At 37.8% G+C, this 27,310-nt stretch overlaps 1 protein-coding gene across 4 annotated transcripts; it reads right to left on the reverse strand.

Moving 5' to 3' along the window:
- Nucleotides 1-965: 965 nt before the first annotated feature.
- On the reverse strand, nucleotides 966-27,084 carry LOC111868799. Of its 4 annotated transcripts, none has more exons than XM_023859783.2 (10): nucleotides 26,718-27,084; nucleotides 23,219-23,837; nucleotides 18,698-18,834; nucleotides 14,714-14,858; nucleotides 13,037-13,208; nucleotides 10,634-10,902; nucleotides 9,097-9,278; nucleotides 5,223-5,421; nucleotides 2,325-3,623; nucleotides 966-1,066 (listed from the first exon to the last, which is right to left on the reverse strand). In XM_023859783.2, exons 2-10 carry the CDS (start codon nucleotides 23,576-23,578, stop codon nucleotides 977-979), a joined length of 2,853 nt encoding a protein of 950 aa, XP_023715551.1. In that variant the 5' UTR covers nucleotides 23,579-23,837; nucleotides 26,718-27,084; the 3' UTR covers nucleotides 966-976. The 4 variants fall into 4 exon arrangements, with proteins under 4 accessions (XP_023715551.1, XP_033609071.1, XP_033609069.1 ...); XM_033753180.1 differs by lacking the exon at nucleotides 26,718-27,084 and adding an exon at nucleotides 26,588-26,696; XM_033753178.1 differs by lacking the exon at nucleotides 26,718-27,084 and adding an exon at nucleotides 26,210-26,559.
- Nucleotides 27,085-27,310: the final 226 nt, after the last annotated feature.

Genomic DNA, 27,310 nt, shown 5'->3' on the forward strand with positions numbered 1-27,310 from the left:
GTTCGATTCTGCAACAGAGACAGAATGTCTGTACTGAGATGTCCCGTGCCTTCTGCTACTTCATTATGAGTTCGTTTTTTTTTTGTTTTTTTTTTTTTGGTGGGGTGAGACTGAGACCAGCTGCCCACTAGTGCCTACATCCCTCACAATGCCCAATGTCATTACACAGAATTTTTAAATTTTACACAGAACACTGCCAAGTGCTCCTACCACATAAAAATATTTGCATATTACTCGTACTTTGGTTCAAGTTTGAATATTGTGTAAGGAGAGCCGTAAAATTTTCTGCTGAGATTCATGACTTTGGTTAATTGATTTAAGAGTCAAAATTAGCTTAAAAGCTATTGTACATTCCAGATATCAAGTTACAGTTAACATCTTTCATGACTACATTGCTTTCAGAAGTACAAATTTATGGTTTATACAAAGAACTGTAATGGTATGCACTAAACATGGCGTAATAAACACTGAAGAGGCTTTTTGTTAGGAATTCTTGGGAGGGGGATAGCAGTTTCAGGTAAGAACATATATATTTCTGCAAGAAACTGCAGTTGCTTAGCATGTGCAAATATCACCTTTCCTTTCACAGTTTTCCAGGAAACAGATATTTCTAACACATATTACAAAGTGCTACAAAAACAATTTGAACATGATTTTAATTATAATCCTGATTTACAAACATAACAGTAGATTGAACATAATGTTTTCCTGATTAGATATGTTGCTCATTTTTAATCCTTTGTTTTGACAATCTATGTAACTTATTTCTATTATTTTCATTACATATTTGTTACAGCAAAATCAAAATATAAAATGCTTAAATTGAGAAATACAATATTTTACCTCTCTTAATTTACAGTGTGAAGCAATAAAAATAAAAAATAACATACATCTTCTGCAAATAATTTAATACAATCATTTTAATGTTATTATGAGACACAGATGCTACCAAAAAATCTATTTACCTGTATGTTTTCTACTGACCAGAGCTGTTCGAATCTTCTTCCATCTTTGCTCCAGTCATCTGTTGCAACAGTGCCATGAGAACTTGAAACCTGCTTCTTATCTGAAAAGAAATCCACCTGATATGCAATGTGTACAATTTGTAAGCAAACATGAACAATTTGGAGTTACATGTTCTACTCAGCAAACACAACGGCTATATATGTATCATGCTCACCTCCAGGAATACTGCAAACGAAAATGATAGCCCTCATAAACTTTTCCAATCTTAAAGTAAGACATAAATTACCGTTTTAAGTATATCTAGTTTATTTCTTTATGTTGATTTTAAGCTGTTAAAACCTTGACATGTCCTGGTCCCGCAAGACCATCTTCAGGGGGTGCACCATATTAAAAGAAACTTCATACATCATATACAGTGGATTCTGGTTAACTGGGACACATATCAGAACTAGAGTACTTTGCCCCAATTAAGCAGATGCCCACAAGGTTTAAAAAGGTATACAGTATGTACATAAGACAAAAGACAAGCTTTCTATTTACCGAATAAGAAAAATATTGATTTTAGATGAGTTGAAACAATTGGTGCAAATCATAGAGAAATATTTATCCTAGAAACAAATTTGATTCATTTACATATTCAACATGCATATGCTTCTTAAAAGTTAGTGACTAACTGAGTGAGTGTACGCTGTCATGTTCTCTTAACTGACTACAACTGAACAAAACCAGTGCATGTTTCCAGTCCACATTTAAGACTACTTTCATTGTCTTCCTACATGAAATAAAGTCACAGTCCAGCAATATATTCCCTAGCATCCTGGTTAGTCACTTGTTCACGCTTGGTCGTACCTTCCTCATCACTTTTCTGATCTCCTGATGTCTTCTGCTATTTCATTGCAATTTGTTCAACAACTGCTTCCTCACAATCTTCATTCACACTGAAAACTACTTCCAACAAATGAAAACTCTTTGCAAAGTGGTGCATTTCCAATATCAGCCTTATTACGCATCTCCCAAGTCTGAGTGTTTAAAATCAGTGAGCAAAGCGGGGTTTCTCTGAGTTCCTTCAGTATTGCCTAACCCCACACTCATCTAGCATCATCCCCTGAAGGGTGCAATAGCCATGACCAGGTAACACACTATCAGATCCTAGATCTTTAAGTTGGAGTCTGCCTCTGATCCAGCACTTGGCTGGTTAGAGAGTAAAACGTTTCTTTATTACTAAAAATACTGACATGAAGCATGTGAGACTATAGGTAAACAGATTTCATTAAGTGGCTAGAGATTTCAATTGTATTTCTCGAGCCTAGTGACAGAAATGTCTTAGTACTACAGGTAAGTATTCAATCAACACTTACCTCATCCAAAGTGCGGAGAGGAAGCTGTTCGCTGATTTTTATGAAAGTCTGATCCATACTACAGTCCAGCTGAAACATCTGAAGTATGATCTTATCTTCTTCTCTGGTCCACGAACCTGAAGTGGAATCACTGTTACAATGTGTCTGCTGTGATCTATCAAATTCATCTTCCTGCTGTGTCTCCACACTTTCTAATGCTGATTCCTCATCTTCATGTTCCGACATGGTCACATCATTCATTGTTACATCACAAGCAACAACCTCCATATCACTAAAGTTGCTATGTTCCAAAATCTGGGTCACTTCTCTGGAAATATAACCATCTTCACAAGACACTGATTCACGAGTTTCACCAGTTGGACTGCCAGATTTTTCTACATTACTCAACAACCGATTTTTATCCCCAAAGTCAAAAGTGGCATCTTTCCCCCCATGAATAACATGTGATAGTGTGCCGAAGTCTTTGATACTTGAATCTACAGCTGCTGTGTCTGGAGGCAAAATAGCACTTTCATCATATGCTGCTTCAGGTGATGACATATCTTGACTACTAGAAATAATATCGACAGCTGGAGAGACTAGGTTGGGCCCATCCATGCTAACAGCAGGGATGGGCAGTACTGTGTTACTGGCATTATGTAATTCAGCATTTGGAACAGAGCTAACAGTAACAGGATCAGTGACAGCTGTAGCTGCCCTGTCATCCAGAGTAGGGGATGGTACACTATTGCTGTTTCTATATGATGTTTTAGGCATGGAAATACTATGAAATGAACTGCTAATATTATGTAGCAATACCACAGGTTTTGTAGAGAGAACAATCTGCTTATCACAGTTGAGTCTGTTGCAACAAGCAGAACCAGACTGTTTCTGTTCTTCTGTGTCACCTGAAGACTCTTTCTCTTCGTTACTGAAGGCTTTAGAAGTACTAACTGTATTCACAACATTTGCTTTTTCACGTCCTTTAAGAGTGGATCCAGAAGATTTTGTTTTAGCTGTACGAACATGCTTTGGAGATGAGGACTTTATGTTTGATTTATATGTTGGGTTATTAACTCCTCCATGTTCAATCACTTCACTACGTGCATCGCCAGTCTGGTTAGTATGTTTCACTGGAGAATTGTCCTTACTACCACCTGCAGCTTCAACAAGACTTAGTGCTCTCCTTCGATTTCGTGCTTTGGGTTTACTTTTGGCCGATAACCTGTTGATGCTATCACTGTTACCCTCAGCATCAAATACAACTTTTGCAGGTCGCAGGCCTCTCCCTGTCTGCAGATATACTTTCCCATGAATAAACTGCAACATAATAATGATTTGATGTTAGGTTATTTAATAACACTGTTTCTGGTGAACAGGTTATACAGCTATAGCTCTAAATGAGATGGAAACATGATCCCACAAATGATGTACAGTATAGGCAAGTACATTTCGAAGGAGGCCGTCCTGGCCTGTATGCAATGCAGGTACTACCAGAGCACTTGCCTACAAGTGAGGAAAACCATATAATAACCTCACACATGACAAATGGCAGCTCAGCCAAGATTTGAACCAGTACCTCACAAATACAAGACTACATCATTGTTACTACACCACCTGTTGGTGAAACACCGTAAAACATGATACAGAGTAGAAGGTATGTTCAATACTTTGTAGCAAAGAGTGAGTGAATTACAGACAGGAAATACAAGGAATGAGAGCAGTATAATACATCAGATGCCAGAGCACAGGACTTGATTTGATTACACCCCATTTAATTTTACTGTGCTGTAAAATGCTCTGTGTCCTGAGGTTATTCATAGAGTAGACAAGTCTCTGGATATGAATAGCTACATACATGCAGAATAACCAGATTCAGACAGATTCAGGAGTGATCATCTTGCTTGGGGCTGGATGAGAACTGACAACCTCTCAGTATAAAAAAATTGGCATTTAGGTACCACCACGAAGGAGCTCAATTAGAGAATTGCAATATTAGTGTGAAATGGATGTGACTGGCTCAGGAAAGAGTCCAGTGGCATGCTCTTCTCCATGGTAATGTACCTTAGGCATCCAAAAACCTAAAGAATTGCATGACCAACTAAGTGACAATTGGCTTCTCAAGAATTCTGTTTCATGGAATTAGCAACATACAAAAACAATTAACTCTCTGGCAATATAATCCAAATATTCAACACCATTAAATCCAAAACTTACCAGAGGACAGTCCTGAGTCAGTTCCATGCCTCAGGCAGTTAGTTGCCAGCTTTCCACTTCTCTGAATATATATTCTTTAAAAATAAACCCACAGCTGATTTTAGTAATCTTAATCCCCAGCACAGAAAAGGTCCCTCTGCCACCCAATCTCTCTTGTCTAATGAGCTCCTGAGAGCAAAGCAACTGGAGCATGATCATGGCCTCTCCCCCTTTCAATGCAGAGATCAAGACTGTGTAATTTGTCTCTATTACATGCACATTTATATATCATTTTAGGAATATCTTCCAAGGTAATAAAAGGTGAAGCTATCCCTATAACAGGCCATGGAGCTAGAAGGATGGAAGACTCCCATAAAAAGGAAGGAAAAATAGGAGAAAAGAAATTGGAAATTATGGAAGGTGAAGGAAACAGATATGTAGGATAAGAGACAGGGGAAACATGGAAGAAAATTAAAGAATGCAATAGAGACAAAAAGAAGGGAGAAAATTGATGATGATAAATAAAAGAGAAATATATGAAGAAAAGAAAGAAAAACAGAGAAGTTAATAAGGATACTTAAGGGAAAATCAAATTCTTAATACAGAGATGAGAGAATTATTTGTATCTAAAACATTCGGTAGTTATTCTTACAAGAATTGCGTGGGTATTTCAATTTCAGAAATGACTCATACAGTCAAGTCTTATGACATGATTCACCTTACCCTGGTGCCACAAGACATGCAATGTGCAATACGGTTGCGATACTTGTCATCACGAGAGCTGTGACAGGTGCAGGCGCAGTTATCACCACCATATGCATCTTGTTGGTCTGGTACAACCAGTGTTTCAAATAGATCTTCCTCACTCAACTGCTCATTATCAACATCTCCTAGATCCATTTCTTCAAATTCTGGCATCAGACTGTATATATATGACAAATTATTCTCCATTTTCATCATCATGTTTCCACTGCACAGCAAAGCTTTCAAAATGTGTGACTGCAGGGTTTTATGTCCCTAAAGACTTAGATTGTGGCCTTCTGGGTTGCGCTAGCACTTTGGAGGGCCTACTGTCTCCCTCCTTAGGGTAGAAGACTGATGTTAGTTTACCCACCTACAGACTACATGGTGAAACAACTCAGAAGACCATAATCTATGGCTTTAAGAAGTGTACCAATAACCAAAAAGATTGATCTGACTGATCACTGTGTTGATTTAATAATGATTTGTTCAAGGGCACAGGTAATAGCACCAAAGTGTAGGTTAACTGCGAATGATGAAGTGGAAAAGGACAAATAAGTCATGGTTTATCTTAACACTTTGCGGACCGGCAATTTAAATATTTAAATCACCCTGGGGACCAGCATTTTTAAACCTACTACCTTAACTTGTGCACTGTTCACTTTAAAAATTAATATAAAATCTCCTAATTAATTTTATGAACTAAACTTTTTGGAGAACACTTACCAATGCTTCTAGAAGTGCTTGAGAGTGTGATATTTCTGGAAACATTCCCCTTTGTGAAGTGGCATTACACACTTGCAAATGTAGACAGTCATACTCCTTTTTTGTGAACTGTGCAAACACAGCACTGCCTAGAAGGATGCTTCCCCTTGGAATGTTCACTCTTCACAATTTTCACGACGGTATGCTTCCGCATATCACCTGAGAGTCGCCCAGGGGTGTCCACATGAGGCTGCGTGGGGTGGGAGTTGATGGGCCCGGTCGCACTAAGTCTGTGCCTGACTCTGGTTCTGCCGTCACCATCTGGTCTGTAGCCCAGGCCTTTGCCACATTCATCAGAAATGCTTTGTATTTCAATTTCGAATCAGGGTTTAGATTTTTGTAAACGAAAAATGAATTGAAAATGGCACAATTTATAAGCCACAAGGCAACTTTCTTTGTCCACTTTATTTTCTTAGGAAGAGAATAATAGACCAAGTATTGATCAGCTCTATCAACTCCCTTCATGAACATATTATACTCAGAAATACAAATAGGCTTCTTTACTTGTCCATGTCTCCTTTGAACATCAACCATGCTCGAATTATAATTTGTGGAAATCATATTCACAACATGAGTATCCCTATCTCCAAAAAACAGTTCTGCTACTTCAGACACTTGCGTTGGGTCCGATGGAATTTGTTTCACCCCTGGATTTCCAGTAAACTGTCCCAAAGTAGGCATTTTGTCTACTTTTCCCCATGTGGCTGTCCCTGCAATTTTACTACCTGCGCTTTCGTCAGAGCTACTTTCACTTTTTTTGCCTGTGACCACAATTCTTTGTTGTCCCCTGTCACTGCCACTGCCTAAATCACTATCACTACACGTCTCAGAAGGAACGTCAGATAGCTCGTCAGAGATTTCTTGTTCTCCGAGAGATCGTTTCGTCTTCAACCGCTTCTGTCCTTGATTCATATTGCACTAACGTCCTGCCTGGTACATAGGACTTTGAAGGGTCAAAGATCATTTTCCTTTGGAGTAGTAATTTCATTTGGGTGGCACCAGAGAAAGGTATAGTGTATTACGATCTAACGTGTCCTAAAATCATGATATCATGCGACCGGTCTGCCACGTTTAAAAGCCAAAAGCATGATAACATGCGGCCGGTCCTCAATGTGTTAAGGTTGGATTGATGACTGGCCTGATGATTGTCTTCTGGTTTGCAATTTTTAATATTGTGTTTACATGTTTTATATTACTGACTTTTTCTTTTGGTGTTATGTATTTTTTATTATGTTCCTTATAACGGTTGTTATAGTGCTAAATCACTGTGTAAATTTTATGTGACCTTGACATGTGATGTATCCGCTATTATTTCTTGACATGTCCAATTGTATTCACTTCAGTTATGGACGAAAATAAAGTTGAAAGTCTCTCCTGAAGCAACATCTGAAGATGGAAATAAAAAAGCTGGAATATAGGCCAATTCTATGTGAATACAGTCGTTTGTGCAGATTCAAAGACATAATGCAATATCATTATTAATGAGAGGAACAGATTTTAAGTCCAGCATACAGTAATGTGTACAAACAATGTGGAAGAAAAGACTTTCTTTACAGTTAACGGTTTTCACTTTGCAAGGAGTTCTCAACACACTGTGAGGCCATGTTGAAGACACACCAGTCTATTTCAACATGCCATCCAGTTACACCATCATTGATGCAGATGCAAAGTCTGTTGTCATAAAACATCATGCAACGAAAAGATGTGACTGTAATATTAACAGATGGCATGAAACTGCTATTGTATGTGATACCAAACTGAAAAACTACCTATAGGCCTAATATTCATGCCTCAAACTAAGGAAAGGACAGCAAAATGAACTGATGAGGGACTGGTTACTTCTCTGGGACAGGAGCCCAAGAGTAGTGTTGAGAAAACAAGGAATGTTTGTGCTGGATGCATCTCAAGGTCACATAAAACAATGGATGTCAGATCTGTGATCCATGCAATGAATACTAACATTGTGATCAAAGCTGGAGGGATGACTTCATAATTACACGTTCTGGTGATTAAGGCTTTTAATGACCACTTGAAACAACTGTATTCTGAATGGCTCTTGGCAGGTAATTATGTTCTGATGCCATCACAACAATAAAGGGGCCCACTAAAGAACTGCTGTCTTAGTGGATCAAGACCATGGCAACAACCTCTCAAGATGCGACAGTCAAAGGATTTAAAAAATACTGTATCTGAGCAACTGGCTCGAAAGGATGAGGAAATTGGAAATGTTGGCAGTGAACACGATAATGTGAGATGGAAAATGGGAATTGTGAAGAAACCGAAGCTGAGAAAGAGGATAGGAATGGTGAACACAGAGACTGGTAATGTTAAATATGAGTAAATATTATATTTAAGCATCCTGTTGCATTTAGACTCCACTTAGAATCTATCATATGTTCAATCTATACTGCAACAATCAGTAACACTGATTCACACTTTAATCCACAGAGTGGTCATTATGTACATAAGATGTTATTAAAATATATATGCACTAATATACTGCTACATGTTCTGGCCATATAAGGCAATCTTCAAGCACTACAAGCTCAGAAACAATTCTCTGGGTGGAAAAGGGAGATATATTAGATAAGTAAATATAGCAATCTACATGCATTTTTCTGAAAATTATCAATGTTAAGTATAGTGCTGAAATTTAGATAGTCTATTCTCTTCAACAAGTCGCTTTATATAAAAGAATTCTCACTATGGATTCAAAGAATTAGGACATAAACATGGAGTGGTAATACTGTGCTGCCAACTGCAGGGATTTTTGTAAGTTTTATGGACTTTGATGCTTAAGTTCTCCTATGGGGTCTAGAAGAGTAGAAATTTATTCATACTCTCCCCACCAGAGATGGAAACTGGACCAATATCTGAGACACTGTGATCTCAGAAAAACAGAAGAAGTTAAATAAGTGACTTGTTTGAAACATGGAAACAACTTTAAGAAAGTAGTGACCGAGTAACCTACTATGAGGAAACAGAATACCTTTTAAGGGCAGCAAAGCATTTATAAACAAGCAGTCTTATGCGAAGTTTTCATAAATTCTTCGTTCTAATGGCAGTATTTGAAATACTCACAAAAGCTTACCTCTCTGGAGGTCTTTCATATGGCAATAAAGCCAAGAAGTTTTCAATTAAAAGAGAGTTGCCTTTTAGCAAAGGAAGAATAGCATTACGGACATCTCCAACTGACACATTGACTTCATTACTCAACTCAGAGAGATTTGTATAGATTTTCTGCATTTGTTGTGGCTGCTTCTCATAGTAAATCTGGAACAGACGAAGTCACAAAGCTTTACAGATGATGTCAGTTTCTGGTCTATTTTTGTTTATCAGTCTATTCTTGATATGACATTTCTCTACATCTAACATGGATTAAGATTCTTAAATTAAAAAGAAAAAGCTTTCAGAATTATGCAGAAAATGTACGTGTGATTTTCCTTAGCTTGTGTCTGAACACATGTCAGACAAAAAATTTATCACTGTAAAACAATTTTTTTTCCCTTGGCACTACAGCCCCGGTGGGCCTAGGCCTACCTCCATGAAACTCTCCGTTTCACTTCGGTTTACTAGATCTTAGACATTAGGTAGGACTCCTAGGCGGGTGATCAGCTAGTCGCAAGGCCTCTACCTGTACACAAACACAGAAAAACACACATGCACAAACTAAACATCCATGCCCAGAGTGGGACTCCAAATAGTTTACCTTTACAAAATTATGTCTCATTTTTATTTGGATTTTATTACACAATGCTGTCAGTAATGCAGACTATCCCAATGAATAATAAACTGACAAGGACATGGAAAGAAGCATGAAACTGCATGTTAGTGTTCAGTATAAGAGAGATAATTAGTGAGTGGAATGTACATTTGACAAGTCACAATCATGAAGACCCAGCAGTATGCATTATGTTAGGCATAGACCTTGCTTTGGTACTCATCCTTCCACGGTCCTTTCTACATGTTCAAGCCAATGTTGTCTGTATCTTTTTATTCCTTTTACTCATTGCATTTCTGCTGTCTGCAATTTCTGGATGTAAGTACATATATTATACCAGACAGAAGCAGTTGTGGGCTGTGATTCTGTATTAACACTGGACATAAATTTTTGTTGCCAGTGAGTTATCATTAACAACAAGAGTTCCATCTTCTGAGACATAATGAAGCAGCCTGGTGAAAATCAGTGTTTCAGAGAAATATACCACCTCCACTTTCAAAGCTAAGAGTAAGCCAAGCAAAAGCAAGAATCAGCTGGCTTCAGGCTTTTGCTCTTCAACAGATGGAGGTGATATGTTCTCCTGAAATTTTAGCTGAATTTCACTGGGCTATACAGCATTATATCCCAGAAGATATAACTCTCCATAGTCACCAATGTGAGAAACTAAAGTCCAACATATTATTAACTAGCATGATTGTATATTAGAATAAACACGCATAGTTCCCATTGCCTATGACTGTATATATGTCTGACATAACTGACATGGTCTGTACATGAGTGTATATTGAGCGAGACACAAATAATCATTGTTTTCTGAGCGAAACGAAAAAAAAAGCTAGCCATAAAAAGCTTAAGTTAAAAATAATTCCAGCTAAAAACAGATCTTGAAGAGAAACTGTTTACCAACCTCTAACTTCCGAAAGAAATCTCTCATTTTAGTTATCATGAGATATTCCATAAACTTGCCACACTGCATGGCTTGCTCTGGAAGAAGGAAAGCCACAAACTCTTCACAGAGGTCAGGGTGCTGTTTCAGTAGTGCAGTTATTTTCTTGTATAAATCAGAAACATCCAATATACTTGTACCAAATTCATTCATAATGTTAAGGAATTCTTGATACAGTTCTGTCCCTTCAAGTCTTTCTTTCACTTTCAAGAAGTATGCCTGTGCAAAACCTGCAACACAATTACAGAAGTACTAAATAAACGAGAGAAAAAATACACTGTGGATATATACTGCGCTTCAACTTTCTATACTGTAGAGAACTGGAGGTGTGGAAGCCTCCCACATTGCATCAAGTGTTAGCCAATCAGCAGACACAATGGCAGCTCCAATGTCCATTAGGTTGGGCACTGCTACTGACGACGTACAGATGCAGACCTCCCAGATGTTAAGTCAGCTGCAGCTATGCTTCTATCGAGACAGCTTATCTGGAGCTCGGACAGCAACAGTGAATCTCCTAGCAGCACACCATCAGCTGATGCAAGGAAGACCAGCTGGTTTGCAGTTGCCTAGATGCCAAAGCAGACAAGACCAACCAGCCTGCAGCCACCCAGTAGCCGACGCAAAGATCAGCTGACTGCTGATGCAAGGGAGACCGATGAGCCAGCCTGCTGCAGTTGGAGTCTTACTGGCATCCATCAGGCACACCCTGCCTTAAGAGTTATGGCTCTTTTCAGGGCTCACAACACCTCACCACTTACCGTACACTTTGCTGGACTACCTGCTAGTATGCAGGAGATAAATATTTGTTATAGAAATTTGTGTGGTTGTCTCTCCGAGTACTGAGTTCGCATTCCACAAAGGAGATATTACACATATCATACCATTGTTATATGAGGGAATAATATGTGAAAACCAGTAAAAAAAAATATACTTATAGAAACAGACTGTTCAGATATATGTTACAGCAAATTCTGAAATTCCGTTACTAACAGTTCTCATCAGTAAGAATTAAAGAAATCTAAGAACAGCAGTCAGAACTAGTTAAGAATTAAAAATTATAGCAGCTGTTCATAAATTCCCAAAGCAAAGTCAGAAGACCTGGTAGTTACTGGTCTTTTCAGTAAAAACTAGTTTGTATTATATCTCTCTCAGTTAACAGTTTTTGCTGGCATTTGTCATTACAGAGAAACATCTCATATTTAATATACAGAATCTATATAGCACATAAACACTGAAAGGCATATGTTCAGTACAGTAACTTTATTTAACTTTGTCAGTTCACATATTTTACAGTGTTTCAGAATTGCTGGCTACAAACCGTATGCTTGTAAGTCATTGCTCACGTGGAATAAATGATTATCATTGCTGCATAATGTAAGGGCTTATATATATGCTTAAAATTGGTTGATAATGCCAGGGCTGCCTAGAGCTGATGCAGGGATGGTCAAAATCAGAATGCTTCTGGCATGAAACAAGGGTTGTTTAAAGCTGACAGGATATAACTGTTCAGAACCGGCCAGAAACAGTTTCAATTAACAGAGATGTAGTACAGTCTATTTTTTATTGAAAAGTGCAGTAAATATTAAACCTTTCAACTTAAATTTAGATTCTGGAGTACTGTCTAGAACACCAACGGGTTCCACAAAACTAAGGGATGCTTTAAACCACCATCATACAAAAAGTTATATTAATAAACAACATGACATTTTTACTTCAATTAGAAGCAATGTATGGATATGGTCAATTGAATATTTTTCATGTCAGCACAATTAACACAACTCCCAGATCTGTGATAACCGAGCAAAATATAACAAAATTATGAAAGCTGCTAAACTGTAGGTTCACAGAGGTGAACAGTGATGATCACTGCTGAGCGAGGAACCATACTAGAGTGTCTTGTAACCATTAACAAATACATATATGCTCATAAGAATATAAAGGCAAGACTTACACACATTAAAACTGGCAGAAATGCACTGCTATGCTATGCTATGCATTTCAGATACAAGACCAATACTTATGATACTCTTCAATTCTTAACTCAGATCCTAAGTTTTACTTGACTGATTTCTTGAATGAGACATCTGCTATGTTTATACACAACAAAGCACTTCACTTACAAGATAAGTATGTGTATGATAAGTAAGAATATGGAGACTATGACAGGGAAGATGAGGACAATTTTGGTGGGAAAACTTCTTGGAAAACCTCCAGAGATATGACAACATTAAGTTGGATCTTATCTGTGAGAATCAAAGATGGATGGAACTCGCTCAGCAGTGTATCCAAAAATAGACTCTGGCAATAATGATGCTGAGTGTTTAGATTCTGTGATCACAGCGTAAGTAACAACATAAAAATTACCATATGACTTTTCCTCTTTAACAGCAGAGTTGTCTGGTCTTAACAATGTTAAAGTTGATTCCATATCCCTCAACTGTTTCGATTTCTTCTTCATAACATTTGTAGTACGTCCTTTTGATGGTCGTATAGTTGTGCTCGCTGACATAAGAAAAGACAACTCATCTTCACAGTCCTAACAAAAAGATTTAAAATAAGACATCAGTTTCTTTCACCAACATATATCAATTCTACGGACTTTGTCATGGGTCTATCCCACTGTCAATGAGAACGTTTGTCCTGGGAAGTAACTCGTGAAGTATTCTGATGAAGGCTAACAGTGAATGCACATTTGTTTCATAGTTTATTTAGCAGTGGTTTCAGAATTGCATAAATTCTGCAGCATATCAAAAGGACAACTGTGAATGATGAAATTGGAACAATGTTGAAGAAAGCACTCTGCTTTATAGTACTATACCAGAATTTGCAAGGATGGGCTGTAGAAGATGATGAAGAACCTCATTCAGGATAGCTAACTGAGTCTTTGGGAAAAGAACCATATTTGGGACTTCCCAATCATATTGCCTAAGAACCAAGGACTTGACTATGACATCAAATAATACCAAATATAAAACATGATCATAGCGACAAAATGTATGCAGGAAATCAACATAGAACAGAATCAAGGAATATTTTTTTATAAATCTGAGGTTTTCATAGCAGTAAAGCTTTGTGTTGTGGTTTTCTTGGTTATGACATTGTGTAGTCTGATGCATACCAACACTGCAAAGGAACACACTCCCTCCATCTTCATATCAACCCTGAAGATGGAGGCAGTATATTCCTTTGAAATGTTGATATAGACCGATAAGCCTCATGTCACAACACTGGGAGGCCACAATAAGGAATTCCATACCTATTATGCAGACCAAATGTTCAATAATATATTCATCTCAGGACTCATCCCAAGCCAGTTAAATCCAGTCCAAAAACTTGCATCCATCTTTTAACATCATTCTCAACTCCTACACCTATGTCCCCCAAGTGGGCTTCTTTTCCTTTGGGGGAGGGGGAAATTTTGGAATACACATCCCATTTATGCCTAGGTCTTGTAAACAGTTTCTTCATTTCAGGTCTTCCAATGGAAACTAAGTATTCATTTTTTGCATTCCTCATGTGTTCTATATGCCCTATCCGTGTACTGTAAGGTAAAGTTGTCCATGTGCTCAACAAATTAAGCACTACGCCATGATGGCTTATGGGGGAGTGGATGTATAGATCCACATTTTCTTGACCTCGGCACTAGATGGAGGTGAGTGGTCAGCTTCCCACCCCTGCCGCTTTACCCCCGGGGGAAAGAGCCCCCCATACCCACTGAATCGGAGGTTGGGTGAACCCCAGAGCTGGTCTGGACGATTTGGAAAAGAGAAAATTCTTGACACTACCGGGACTAGAACTCCGACCCTTCAGTCATCCAGCCCATAGCCAATCACTATACCGATTATGCTACCACGCCTCCTGTCCTACAGTATACTAAATTATTTTCTTCAAAGAAACTTACTTCCTCAACACTTATATATTAGTACTCATTCTTTCTGTATCTCAAGCATGCAAACAGAAAAACAAATGAAGTCAGGGTAAATAATGCACATCAAAATATCTCACTCCTCCTATGTTAGAATTATTTTCGTCTATTCAAACCTTCTGTCCTGCTGACACATCCTTCTCTTCTGATATCTTCTCATCATGACTAGTTCCTTCATTTTCTTCATGTCCACCTTGTGTTCTGTTTGTTATTTCATTCACACAAGGCATATCTTCCCTCGTGTCCATCACATCCTCATCCCTGTGAAGCAGAGACAAAATTCACAGTTAAGAGAAGTCCATGCCCCTGTGGATCTGAAGTATTCTCAAGTACTGCACACTGTACACTGTGAATAGTATGTATCATCTTCAGTGGTATAACAACATGTAATCTGTTAGAAGTTTACTGATGTTTAAAAAAAATGTACTGTCTCCATCTTCATGGCTGAATAGTAAGTCCAGCAAGCATACCAGGAAGGAGCATGGATGTCAATTTTAATTACAGTACACGATCAGTTCATGTTAAGCACGATCTGCAGGTAGTGATACTAGACAAAGAGGGTAAGAAATTAAGTATATGGTAGTAATGACATGTGTTACAAGCTGAATTAGGTAAACCTGCCATGAACTGATTGAAAGAAAACTGAACTGTGAGGACTACATAATAAAGAATATGTGAGAAAAGCTACAACAAACAGGGAGGGGAATGTCACCATTCCTACCATGTAGTTGATTTGTTTCTATAATTTAAGCGTATCATATGTGCAAGGAAACTTCTCAGATTCAATGGAATTGGGACTGGCATGGTGCAATGCATCAGGGCAAAGCTGCCACAACAGTACAGTATCCGATTTGCCAGATAATGTTACAGCGCCTCACCTAACAGCAGTGTGACTATGTAGCAACTATGATGATGGGTTAATGGGAGAGGAGTAATGGGGGCTATTCCACTTTCGTGTTCTACACAAGAGCAGATCTAGCGCACACTCTACACATGGGCAATAATGAGACTCCTTTGTCAGAAATGAAGATGTCAAATATTCATTAGAGACACCAACAATTTGACGGTAAGACCAGGTGAGGGTGGTTATATATATACATATACATGTGTGTGTGGCACAAACATAGTTTTCTTGAGTGGCTGGAGGATGACCTGCAGTAAGGTAAGCCTGCTGCACTTTGGAATAAGACCACTTCTGTATTTGAAAGGTATTCCAAGAGAGCTGCAAACAACTGATGAAGCACAGAACGCTTTGCAGCATGTAAACAAGTCCTGTCACACTCTAAAGGAATTTAATACATCATTCACATACTGACTTCAATTCACACTTAGCTGAAAGACAAATTTCTTATTGAGCTGGGACAGAGCAGTCAGTAAAGCGACTGGCTACGGACTGGACGACTGAGGGGTTGGAGTTCAAGTCCCAGCGGGGTCAAGAATTTTCTCTTCTCCACATCATCCAGATCTGCTCTGGGGTCCATCCAACCTCCTATCCAATGTGTACCAGGGGCTCTATCCCAAGGGGTAAAGTGGCTGAGGCATGAAGCTGACCACTCACCACCAGCTGGTGGCAAAGTCAAGAACATGTGGATCTATACATCCACTCCCCCCATACACCTTCATGATGCAATGCTTAATTAGTTATGATCAGGGACAACTTTACCTTTTTAACACATTCCTCCTGGAATTTTTCTTTTTGTTACAAACTGAACCCATAATTCAGCACTTTCTGATAAGCTTCACTACATTATTTTGTGTGTGCTTGTTCTTGTAGGTATTTATGAGTGATTGTAACACCTTTTTTTTTTCTTTCTTGTGAAGGGTTTGGTTATGAAAATGTGTTGTTGATTCACATACTTTTTTGCAAGAGTAACAAATTCAGACCCTATGACAGAGAAATCTAGGCCAGCAGAACCTTCTATGACAAATGACATCATACTGACAAGTTGCCCAATAACACTGCAGATAAAACATCCACTATATTCATCACGCTGCTATATTATCTTCCTATTTGAACTCCCTGTACAAAGTAATGTACAGGCACATTTTTCATTGTCTATGAGAAGTTATGTCATACATGCATTAATCTCCAGGAATCTGACAGCTGGATAAACATAACCTGACAATGCACCAGAACAAGAATGGTATCATGGTGCTCCCACAATCTCCCCAATCCCCAAATTTAAACCCTGCTGATAATTACTTGCTCCCAAGAATTAGAGCTCTCTTGAAGGGATGTAGGTTCAAGTCAGCAGAGGTCACCGTCACAAGAAAAGGCATATACAAGGTCTGCTGGCAGTAATCCGCTAAGTCCACGTGAGGAAAAAACTGATGCAGTTTTGACTTCACCATATACAAAAGAGAGTTAGAAGAAGTGCTAACAAAGAAGTGGGTATTTATGTGAGGGCAGAGAAAAACCACGAAAAAGATATTGGTGAAGAGTAAAAATTATTAATTTCACATTTATGATTTTTCCTGTCATCCACTTATTTCCTCGTTCACAGACAAAAGTGTTCTCCTCAGTACTTTATACATAAATAGCCTCAAGTTTCATACATGATAATAAATATGCATCAGTTAAAGAAAATGAGCCGTGACACGGAACTTCATTACAATAAGGTGAAGCTGACTCTGAGCCTCTACTACATGCCATGAAGGCACATACTGGGGAAGTTCTATGCATTCTAGAGCTCAGCAGTAGAAGGCAATAAGTGGTCAGTTTCCAGCTTAACAACTTTGACACTATAGAAACAGTCACTGGATGGGGAGCCAGTTGGGTCCCAGAGCTGGTCTGAATACTAAGACAAACAAAAACTCTGCAAGGAATTAAATTCTGGTTGTCCAGCTCATAGCCACTTATGTTGCCCTGAGCTACTATTCTTATTACAGATCTGTAATAAATTAAACCATTTCAGGCTTAGATGCAGAATTTAAAAGTGTTTTTAATTTTCTACACATCCTTGAGAACTACATGGATACACCAAGAATTTCTGTACCTTCATTGTCTCTCAAAACAGTCTGACAAGAACATTATTAAAAATCAGAGGAACTCCCGTTTTGTTAGCACATCATCAAATAATAGTTACCAGGCTGACTCTCAACCTACCATGGGGGTTACATGTTCATGTTAAATAACACAGAATGCAGAAATGTTGTTATGAGTACGAGGTAAAGTTGTGTCTGTGTTTAATTAATTAAGCACTATGTCATGAAGACATATGGGGAAATGGTGGTATAAGCTCCACGCTCCGGCCTCTTTAACCCCTGGAGAAAGAGCCCTCAGTACCCACTGGATATGAGGATGGGTGGGCCCCAGAGCCAGTCTGGATGCTGTGGAGTAGAGCAAAAATCTCCTATTCCTGCCAGGAACTGAATCTTGGCCGTCCAGCCTGTCGTCCATCACTATACTGACTGAGCTATCCTAGCTCCCAATGAGTAGTATGCTACCAGATTTTACTGGCATGAGTTAGCGGCTGCAATAATATTAATTTCAATTCAAAATAAGAGGCTCTGTCCCTGCTTTGAATTATGCCTAGTTACATCTGAGGCTTCTGTATTTGTGAAACTGAGACCCACAAAGCAATTCCATTTTTAATTTAATATCTGTAATAAGCACAGCTACCGCGAAGTTTTAAGAACAATACTTCTGACAGAACACGAAAAGAAGAGAGGAACTGACCTTAGTTCCTCAATTAAGAAGTAAATCTTTCTGCATTCTGTTGAAAATACATACAATATACATTCATCTGGAAACAAGAGGGAATTTTTTCAGTTTCCTGACTCCAAAAATGGGGTGAGTAGAATTTATTATAAATATGCATGTATTATTATTTAAATTGCATAGCACTTTTCGCGTATCCATCCACAGGGATGTTAGCACTCAAAGGGTTTTAAGTGACAGCAACAAAACTGCTCACTGAGTAGCAATTACACAACTACAAGAAATGAAAACTGAACTCTGCATCATAATTCACAGCAAAGGAAAAGCGCTTTGGAGAATTAACCCCTCTATGCAGTTAACACATATAAAGGCATGTTTAAATAAAGCTGTAATACTGTCATAGTATTATTTCTCCTCTCATAGTGTAATGATATCTCACACATGTTTCTGCATAACTTGATCTAAGCGTGGGTTCCCATTCTGCTGATCTTGCTGTGATGATGAAAGCATGGCCTTTACAGGTCTTGGTGCGATGGGATGCAGAAACTGTTTCTCAGTACCTTGCTGCAGTTGTAGCTACAAAAGAAATTTGCTTTTAATGAGGCAAGTTATGACAGTGTTTCTCAACCAACAGGCAGTGACATTTTGAACTTTAATGTTTCTACACATTTCACTGCAGTTCACAAAGCATAACAGTGAAAGTTCTTTAAATCTCTTTGGTTATCTCACTGGTATGTAATGCTGTTTGTTAAAATATATTGTATCCAAAAACTATAAACCCAAAATCCTGTTTAGCACAATGTTAGAGCATTTAATGGACAAAGCTTTGAAGAGTTTCACTTCCACTTGTTTCTGCAACTCTGCACACATACACATATACAATGTGTTCTTCATCTACGCAAAACAGTCATGGCATCAACTATGACAAAGGCAGAGGTGGAACACTTTTCAGGCTTTTCTGACTTAAAGAAACCTTAAAAATTATGAAAACAACATTCCCTTTTTGAAGCAAAATAAAATAAACACATTAAAAAAATTAAAAGAATATTATGATGGACACTGTCCATTGGCTGGAGCAAATTTTAATAGAGAAAATGTTTCGGATACTTGATCCACTTTCACCATCAGACATCAGAACAGAAGGATTTCACTCAGTTGGAGCCGATAGAAAGATCTATGCTCAATCAGTGGAAAACAAGTTCTAGGCAGTATGTATATAATGTCTCATTATTACATGCCATATTTTACAGGGCAGTTCCTAGACATCAAAGTGAATAAAACAGATCATATGCATACTGTGACATGTCTGCTCAAAGGCTACGAAAAGTTAAGTGTTAACTGTCATGCCGTGTGTAACCACAAATGGCAATAAATTACCACAATATGTAACATTAAACAGAAAGTCAGTGCCAAAAGAAAATTTTTGCAAAGATGTAATAGTTCCCCCACCCATACAAAAATGCATAGATGACATCAGAGTTATTTGAAGACTAATTTGGATATGAATGGGAACGTCAGCCTGGTGCATTATTTATAGCCATGGAGTATGCTTGCAATGGGTGCATTTCGTGGTTATCTCTCCAAAATTAACAGAAAGAGGTTAAGGAACAAAAACACCAATATAGTGACAATTCCTAAGATCATGACAAGTCAGTTATAACCATTTGATGTGTCAATTAACAAAATATTTAAGCACCCTGTTTGTAAACACTATGATGTATGGCTGAATAAAGATAATCATATATTGACACCTAGTGGCAAAATAAAAAGAGCATCAGTGTCAGTAAAAGGGGAGTGTATATCAAAAACTCTGAAAGAAGTGCCAGTCAGTATGATTCCAAAATCGTTTTTAAAATGCTGTTTGTCTATTGCAGAAGATGGAATGCAAGATGACATTCTTTGGAGCAACAGCAAGCAGTGTGGCGTGGGTGCATCATCTTCAGAAAATTAAAGTGTGTCTGAAGGAACAGTGGATGAACTTTCTGATTAGAAAGGAATGTGCAAATGTGAAAATGTGAAAATTTTCACTTCATTCTGGTATATTTTCCATTACTTTTCATTTTAAATGTGTTTTAAATATTTTGTTATTTTAATCAAACTGTTCTAAATAAACTCACTGAAACAAATGCTCCTTTCTAATTATTTTCTAAAACCCTCATCTAGAAATTTTATGCATCTTAAAGTCTAAGGTGTCTTATATTCAAAGGATTTTCATGTTCAATTCTGCAGAACTACATTATTTAAAAAAAGCGTGATAAATATGGGGAGAGAACTGTATAGTAAGGTGCCAAACAAAACAAAAAAACTCGGGTTTTTTAGCTTTTAAAAAGACTTAAAATCCTTTTAATTGAAACATTCTTTCTATACGATAAATGAATTTGTTAGTTTTAATAAAAAAGTGGATGGTGCAAGTATTTATGTTTGGCTGTCATAGCCATTCATGAGCTGTATATAGTACTTTGTGTATTTTTTTGAAATGTTGTATTTATATATATATTGCTTATGATTGTAACAAATGTTGGTAGTATGCTTGTAACTTTGTAGATTTGTTTGTTAACCTGTACTGCCGAATGACTTGTCCAAGTGTTACTATGTAGCAAAAATGGATGAAAATAAATACAAATACAAAGTAATACGGTATATACAAAAGGTGCATGAAACAATCTTGCATGCCAAAAATGCTGGTGTATCTTTGTGAGTAACTAATTAACTCCATGAAACAGAGTCCTCCTTGAGATACTTCAAGCCAATAGCATCCACTTTCAACGCTCACAGTCAATCTCCCTACCACCTATCTTAATGTTACCTTCTCATTTGCTCAATCCATCAAGTTTACTGATTTCAAAATGGTTTCCTTGCTGATAATCCGTACATACACGTATTTCCTATCTCCCAACCTGAACTACATTCCCAGTCCACAACAACCTCCCTGATTTCACTACCGTTTGTGAATCACACGGGTCTTTGCTACCCAATATCATGTCCAGCATATTTCAATCCTCCTAGATATAAATATTTTCCTGTACACTTTACTTTCAGACACTTGTGACTCATGTTCCCTGCACATAGAGACCACTTTTGATAACCATATTTCCACTGTCAAAATTACTGTTCGTGTGTGCAAGCACACATACACAGTGCTTAACTAAACACTGTGCAATGAAGAAACATGAGGAGCAGTCACCTTCATAACCCAGCCACTTTACCTCCTGGGTAACAACTCTTTGTACCCATTGGACAGGTTTAAGTGCCCACAAAAACTGATCTGGACACTATGGGGCAAAGAAAAATCTCTTGTCCCTGCCTGGAATTGAACCGATTCCTCAATGGTCAGACTATAGCCTAGTCTCAATACCCCAAAACCTTCTTCATTTTTAGACTATTTATCTTCATAAGAGAAAACAGGCGTATGAGATCACCATGGTGTCTGCATACAGTGCCACTTTCCAGTTTCTTAATCAACCACTCGGTTCTATGAAAATTTCATGACTGCCATGCCACTAGAGAACACCTCAACCTCATCCATGTTTATTTTCTAAAATTGGTAATAATAATAATACAAGGGACACACAAACTTGTGAGGTGAGAGTGACATTAAGATATTTAATCCATGGTCCTGAAATTCTGTACAGTACTACATCTTCAACAAATGTGCAAGTTTTATGAAGGCAGCTTTTGTGGAATGTAAAAAATGGCAGTAGCATGAAATTTATATTTAGCTTTCGGTTTTATAAGCATAACTAATGAAACACTGGAGCAAGACATGTGAAATTTGGTATGGAATGATACCATAAACACACCTACAAGTTTGGTACAAAATACTGTTTATAAGGTAAGAATTCCAAACACGGCAGTGGTGTCCCAAAAATTTAACGGGAGAAGTCATGTACACAGTTAGATTTTGCCCAGCTAGATGATGATGATGATGATGATAAAGCCTGTAACATATTTACAGAAGCAAATAAAAAATATTCGGGCTAGGACTTTATCATATGGCCATCTCTGCATGAGTCCAGCATGCTAATCCAAGGTCTAAATTGCAAGTCACTTTTGGATTATACGTAAACTTACATTACCTAAACATATACGTGTATCATTAATAACACATGACTTCTAGGACTGCCAAGTATGTGCAACAGGAAAACAAGCTTCATGAATTCCACTCAGAAATCACTGTTACTTCTTTGGAAAGTAGATTGGATAATAAGTTTTGAAATAGATAATTGAAACCATATCTTAAATCCACTATTATCCTAATTTAGTTCTGAACTTCACTTGGATTTTTTCATTTCATTTCATTTTTATTATCATTCAACAATCCATAAAACAGATATTACAACCATTTGGACAGGGAAATTGTCAGATTCTTGTGCGTATCTTTACAGAATACACTGTACCACCCTAATATAGGGGGTTCGTCATCTGAATATTATTATCATCTAGATCTAATTACCATTAATTTCATTGTCTTTACAGAAAATACAACAAATTGATCAACTACATATTACATTTACACACTTGATGAATCAAAAGACATAAATTCATCTACAGAATAAAAGGAATATTCCAGCAAAAAAGATTTTAATTCATTGCTGTTCTCAAGTACTTTAAACATTTCCAAATGATATGAGACTTACAAATACTATTTTTTTTTCTCACCTGTAAAACAAATTTCATTACTTTATAATTTTTGTATTCTTATCCAACCAGTTATCATCAGCCCAATTTCTTTATAGCAAAAATTAATTCATAATTGTTCACTTACAAAATTCACAACTTATCTGACTTTTTCAATGCATTTGTTTAATTACATTATCAGAGACTCAAGACTATTAAGCATTGAATGATAGAATGATGGTCAATAGTGGATAGGAAAGGCTGTGGACAGAAGCAGTCATGCCACAGTTTAAGGTAACATCCTGGGATTAGCTTGGAGGGACTGTGAAACAATTTATCTTACCTGATCACTAATGGCTCCTTTGCTAATTAAAGAAAGCTTTTTGGTTCCTTTTCCTTTGCGATGAGTGTTGTATTTCTTAAGGATTGGTGTAACATGTTTTAATGGTGATGACTTCTTTGAAGAAATATTTGCTGTTGCACTCAAGTCTAAAGCTTTGGATGTGTTGTGACCCTGGCCTTCCTTCTCATGATTAACTTCAAGACCAAGGCAACTTTGTGTTATAGTAAGAACTTCCTGAGACTGTGGTGGCATAGAAGATGAACGGTGATGTGGGGATCTAGACTCTGGTGAGATTTCCATTTCTAACACATTTTGAAGTTCTTTATACGGTGTAGAAATTAAAGGCATACTAGGCAACATGCTTGATCCAATTTTTATTACTGGTTCATTATTTCACAAGCCATATGATTTTGAAAATAATCTACTTCCTGCTAGTTAATGCCTTATACACCATTAATGTTCCATATTCAACATCCATTATTACAACTTTCAGTTTTGGCCATTTCTGAAGCATCATTTATTCAATTCACATAATTATTAAATGTAATCTCCAGTCTTACTGTTTCACCAGAATGATAATGTATACCATTTAATTTCTTTATTTGTTGTTCCATTAACCCTGAGAAAATAAAAACCATAGGTACAGATCCTTTCTCTGTTTTCTCAATTTTAACTCTTCCCCTGAGCACTGGGAATTTGGATACCACCTTATCTTGGTAGCTTACTTCAATAAAGAATTTACTCACAGAATTATTGGGTTTTTGGACTTTTTCCATCATCCAGAATTCTAGGTAACAGAGGACACGACATCTCAGAAACTGGATCTGTTTCCGTCTTCACCAGTTTCCGAAACGTTGTGTCCTCTTATTACCTAGAATTCCGGATGATGGGAAAAGTCCAAAAACCAATAATTCTGTGTCATTCACCATCGTCAGAACCCTTTAGAAAGAATTTATCATCAAATGAAATCTGAATGAAACTTCAATTTCACATACAATGATTTTTTTTTTATTCCCTGGTTCCTACAGCTAAAATACCATTCTAGAGATGTCAAGAATGTTTGGAAAACAACCCTGCACTCTTGGCATCAAGCCACACAAAGGCTGGAAGATGGCTTGCTGAGCAGTGGCATGATTTCATATCAATGTCAGGGAAAGAATTAATGTGTTATTATCAAATCTCTACATAGAATCAAGTATGTGTAAGGCTTAATCAACTCATTCTTAAATTACAACTTATAAAAGGCAAAGTTATTTGAATTTTTAATTAAATACAATGCCATTAAGACATGAGGGCGTGAAGGTTAGCTCCACCATTCTTGAACTCAGAACTTGCTGAAGGTGAGTAGTCAGCTTCATGACCTGGCTGTTTTAGCCCCAATACCAATTAGGCACTTGATTGATTGGGCTGAAGAGCTGGTCTAGATGTTGTGAAGTAGAAAAATCCCTTACCCCTGACTGAAATCGAACCACAGCCAGTCCAGAGCATATAGATGTACTACCTGAGTTATTCCACCTCCTCCTTAAACTACGAATAAATCTATAAAGCAGACTGAGCAAAGCTGTAATTCTGATTTAGAAAAATTAAAGAGGTATGACAGCTTCTAGACTGAAAGCCACTCAGGGATTGTTCTGGGTGAGGTAGAAGCCATTAAAAACAATCCACATGGGTGCTGAGGCCAGCTTACCACTGATGCACCTTCCAATGGACTCCCTCCATGAATATGTCCGGCTGCTGCTGCTGCTGCTGAGACCACTGTGACCTTGACATCTTCATCTAACTTGAATCTATAAACTTTACTCACTTTCTTGAGTGTGTAAAATATGGCTGAACATGTTGACAGATTTCATGTGAATAACTCCATGGGTCAGATGAAGATGTCAAGGCTGTGGAACTGAAATGGTTCCAGCAGCAGCCCAATTAGTTCTTTGCAGAGAAGATTCACTTACTGGCCATCAATCAGATGACTGCCCCAATCCCCCTAGAGCCTATTTCTGACAGCCTTTACTCCTCTGCACAGAATAATCCCCAAACTGGTTTCATGTGAACAACCCTCATATATAAACATTTAAAAGATACAAATGTAAGCACATCTACTAACATGAAATAATACTGGAGTGAAATTAGAACTGTACTTTGAATTTCTCATATATGCAAACAGATCTCCAAACTGAACCAGTTCAGATGCCAGAGGCAAGTTAACTGGTCAGTGGCAAGCACAAGTTTAGTTCAAGTCTAAAGGTAGGGGTTAGTGGGCTTCAAGTGGCTAGCAGATTTAAGTAGTATCTCCGGGGTCATGCTCATATGTTCCGATTGATTATTGAGCTATTTCATGATATATTTCCAACTGCACAAGCTAGATGGCATAATGTTATAAAATGACTGAACTGGGGGGGAGACAATTGAGAAAGTGGGTGCAGTCAATTTTAACTTACTATCCTTGAATTTAAATGGAGGGGCTGAAGAAAAACCACAATAAAACTATCATGCTGTTCTCTTGGTTACAATTTGAATCCAGGACCTCCAAAACGAAAATGTGGAATGTTACACCCATCCAACCACAAACTGCTGTTAAGTAATTATGTTTTGCTGAAGGGATTTGGGGGAGGGAAATAAAATAAAAATGTTGGTATTTGTAAGTACTAATACAACATATTTCACTAGCATACATGTTCAAAATATCACACAACATAATGTCAATGAATCTTACAAATGTAACATTAACTGCAAGGTTATGCACTGATAAATAATAAATCTAATGATTATACAAATGACTACTCAAGCCAGATGGGAATGAAGGCACACTTCTCATGAATCAGGATAAACAAGAACTATCATGGCACAAATACACATTGCATAATTTTCATACAAAAGTGGTGATACTGTAATTTAACCTAAAATTTGATTCATATCTGTTAGAAAATGCTCATGCCTGCGGGAGGAAAAACCAATTATGTTTCAAGTAGTTACTATCCTCTTTTTGTCACATACCTTGTTCCAACTCAATCCTACTACATGGGTGGTGATGATCAAACCCTGTCTTAACTTTAAGTTAATTTACAAATCTTAACTCCCTATGCCATTCAGAGAACACAAAGAAAATTTCTCACATGTTACGGCTGGCATATTTCGTAATGTGACGCCGTTTATTCTGGTAAATAGTGACCACCTTTTCAGAGTAACTTGTTCCCTCCATTTTCTGAGCAATCCACCCGGTCCACCCACTGGCACCTCCGGCACGTTCCCGCTTTTCGAGTCACTGGTACACAGCTACCAAATTACACGGCGTCACACTCAAGAAGCCCGAGGTCTGTGAGAACCTCGAGACGCATTTTTCTCGCGCATTGTAGGAACATTTAACTACTGTACCTGTCATTCGTTAGAAAACAGCCAATCTTAAATGCAAGGTGTTAAAACTGAATTCCTAACGACTTTTTTGTCTGGCGCTGAGCACTGAGTGCCGTGTATGGTAATTTTGCGCATACGGGTTATTCCTTACCGGCTTTCTTTCTATCCGACAAGAAGTTCCATTCGACGAGCAACTAACCCCATTTATATGACACAAATTTGGTATGTAGTCAAACATACACTGTTTAAACATAAACTAATTATTCAAATTTCACGAAAACCAGATTCAAATCGGCCAACAACCATAACAACGTACTAAAGTTGAACATTAACACCACATAATCATAACGCTCATAACGCATAAACGGCTTCAGGAAATAACATTAATCCACTAAGCTCACGGTTCTCATGGCGCTCACGGCCTCCTTTGTGACGGGATACAGACGCCACAGTTCACTACCGCACAGTTGGCCAAGGACTAATTAAGCAGAGAAATGATTAACCGTGACGACCGTGACCAACCACATTCGCAGCATAAAGTAGTTAGCGGTAGTTAGGGTTGTTAGAGAAAGATGGCAGGAGGCGCTTGAAAACTTACAGTTCTAAGCAGGTCGCTCTCATCGAATATATGGGGTTTTCTGTTTCACTCCCTAACTGGAGGTCAGATGACCACAGATGACTTTGCTAGAAAGAATGCAGTGCAAAGGCATTAGACTAGCCTTTGGCTATATGAGGAAGACACCC

Source organism: Cryptotermes secundus, unplaced genomic scaffold (genome assembly GCF_002891405.2).
Source record: "Cryptotermes secundus unplaced genomic scaffold, Csec_1.0 scaffold257, whole genome shotgun sequence".
NCBI classification, from domain to species: domain Eukaryota; kingdom Metazoa; phylum Arthropoda; class Insecta; order Blattodea; family Kalotermitidae; genus Cryptotermes; species Cryptotermes secundus.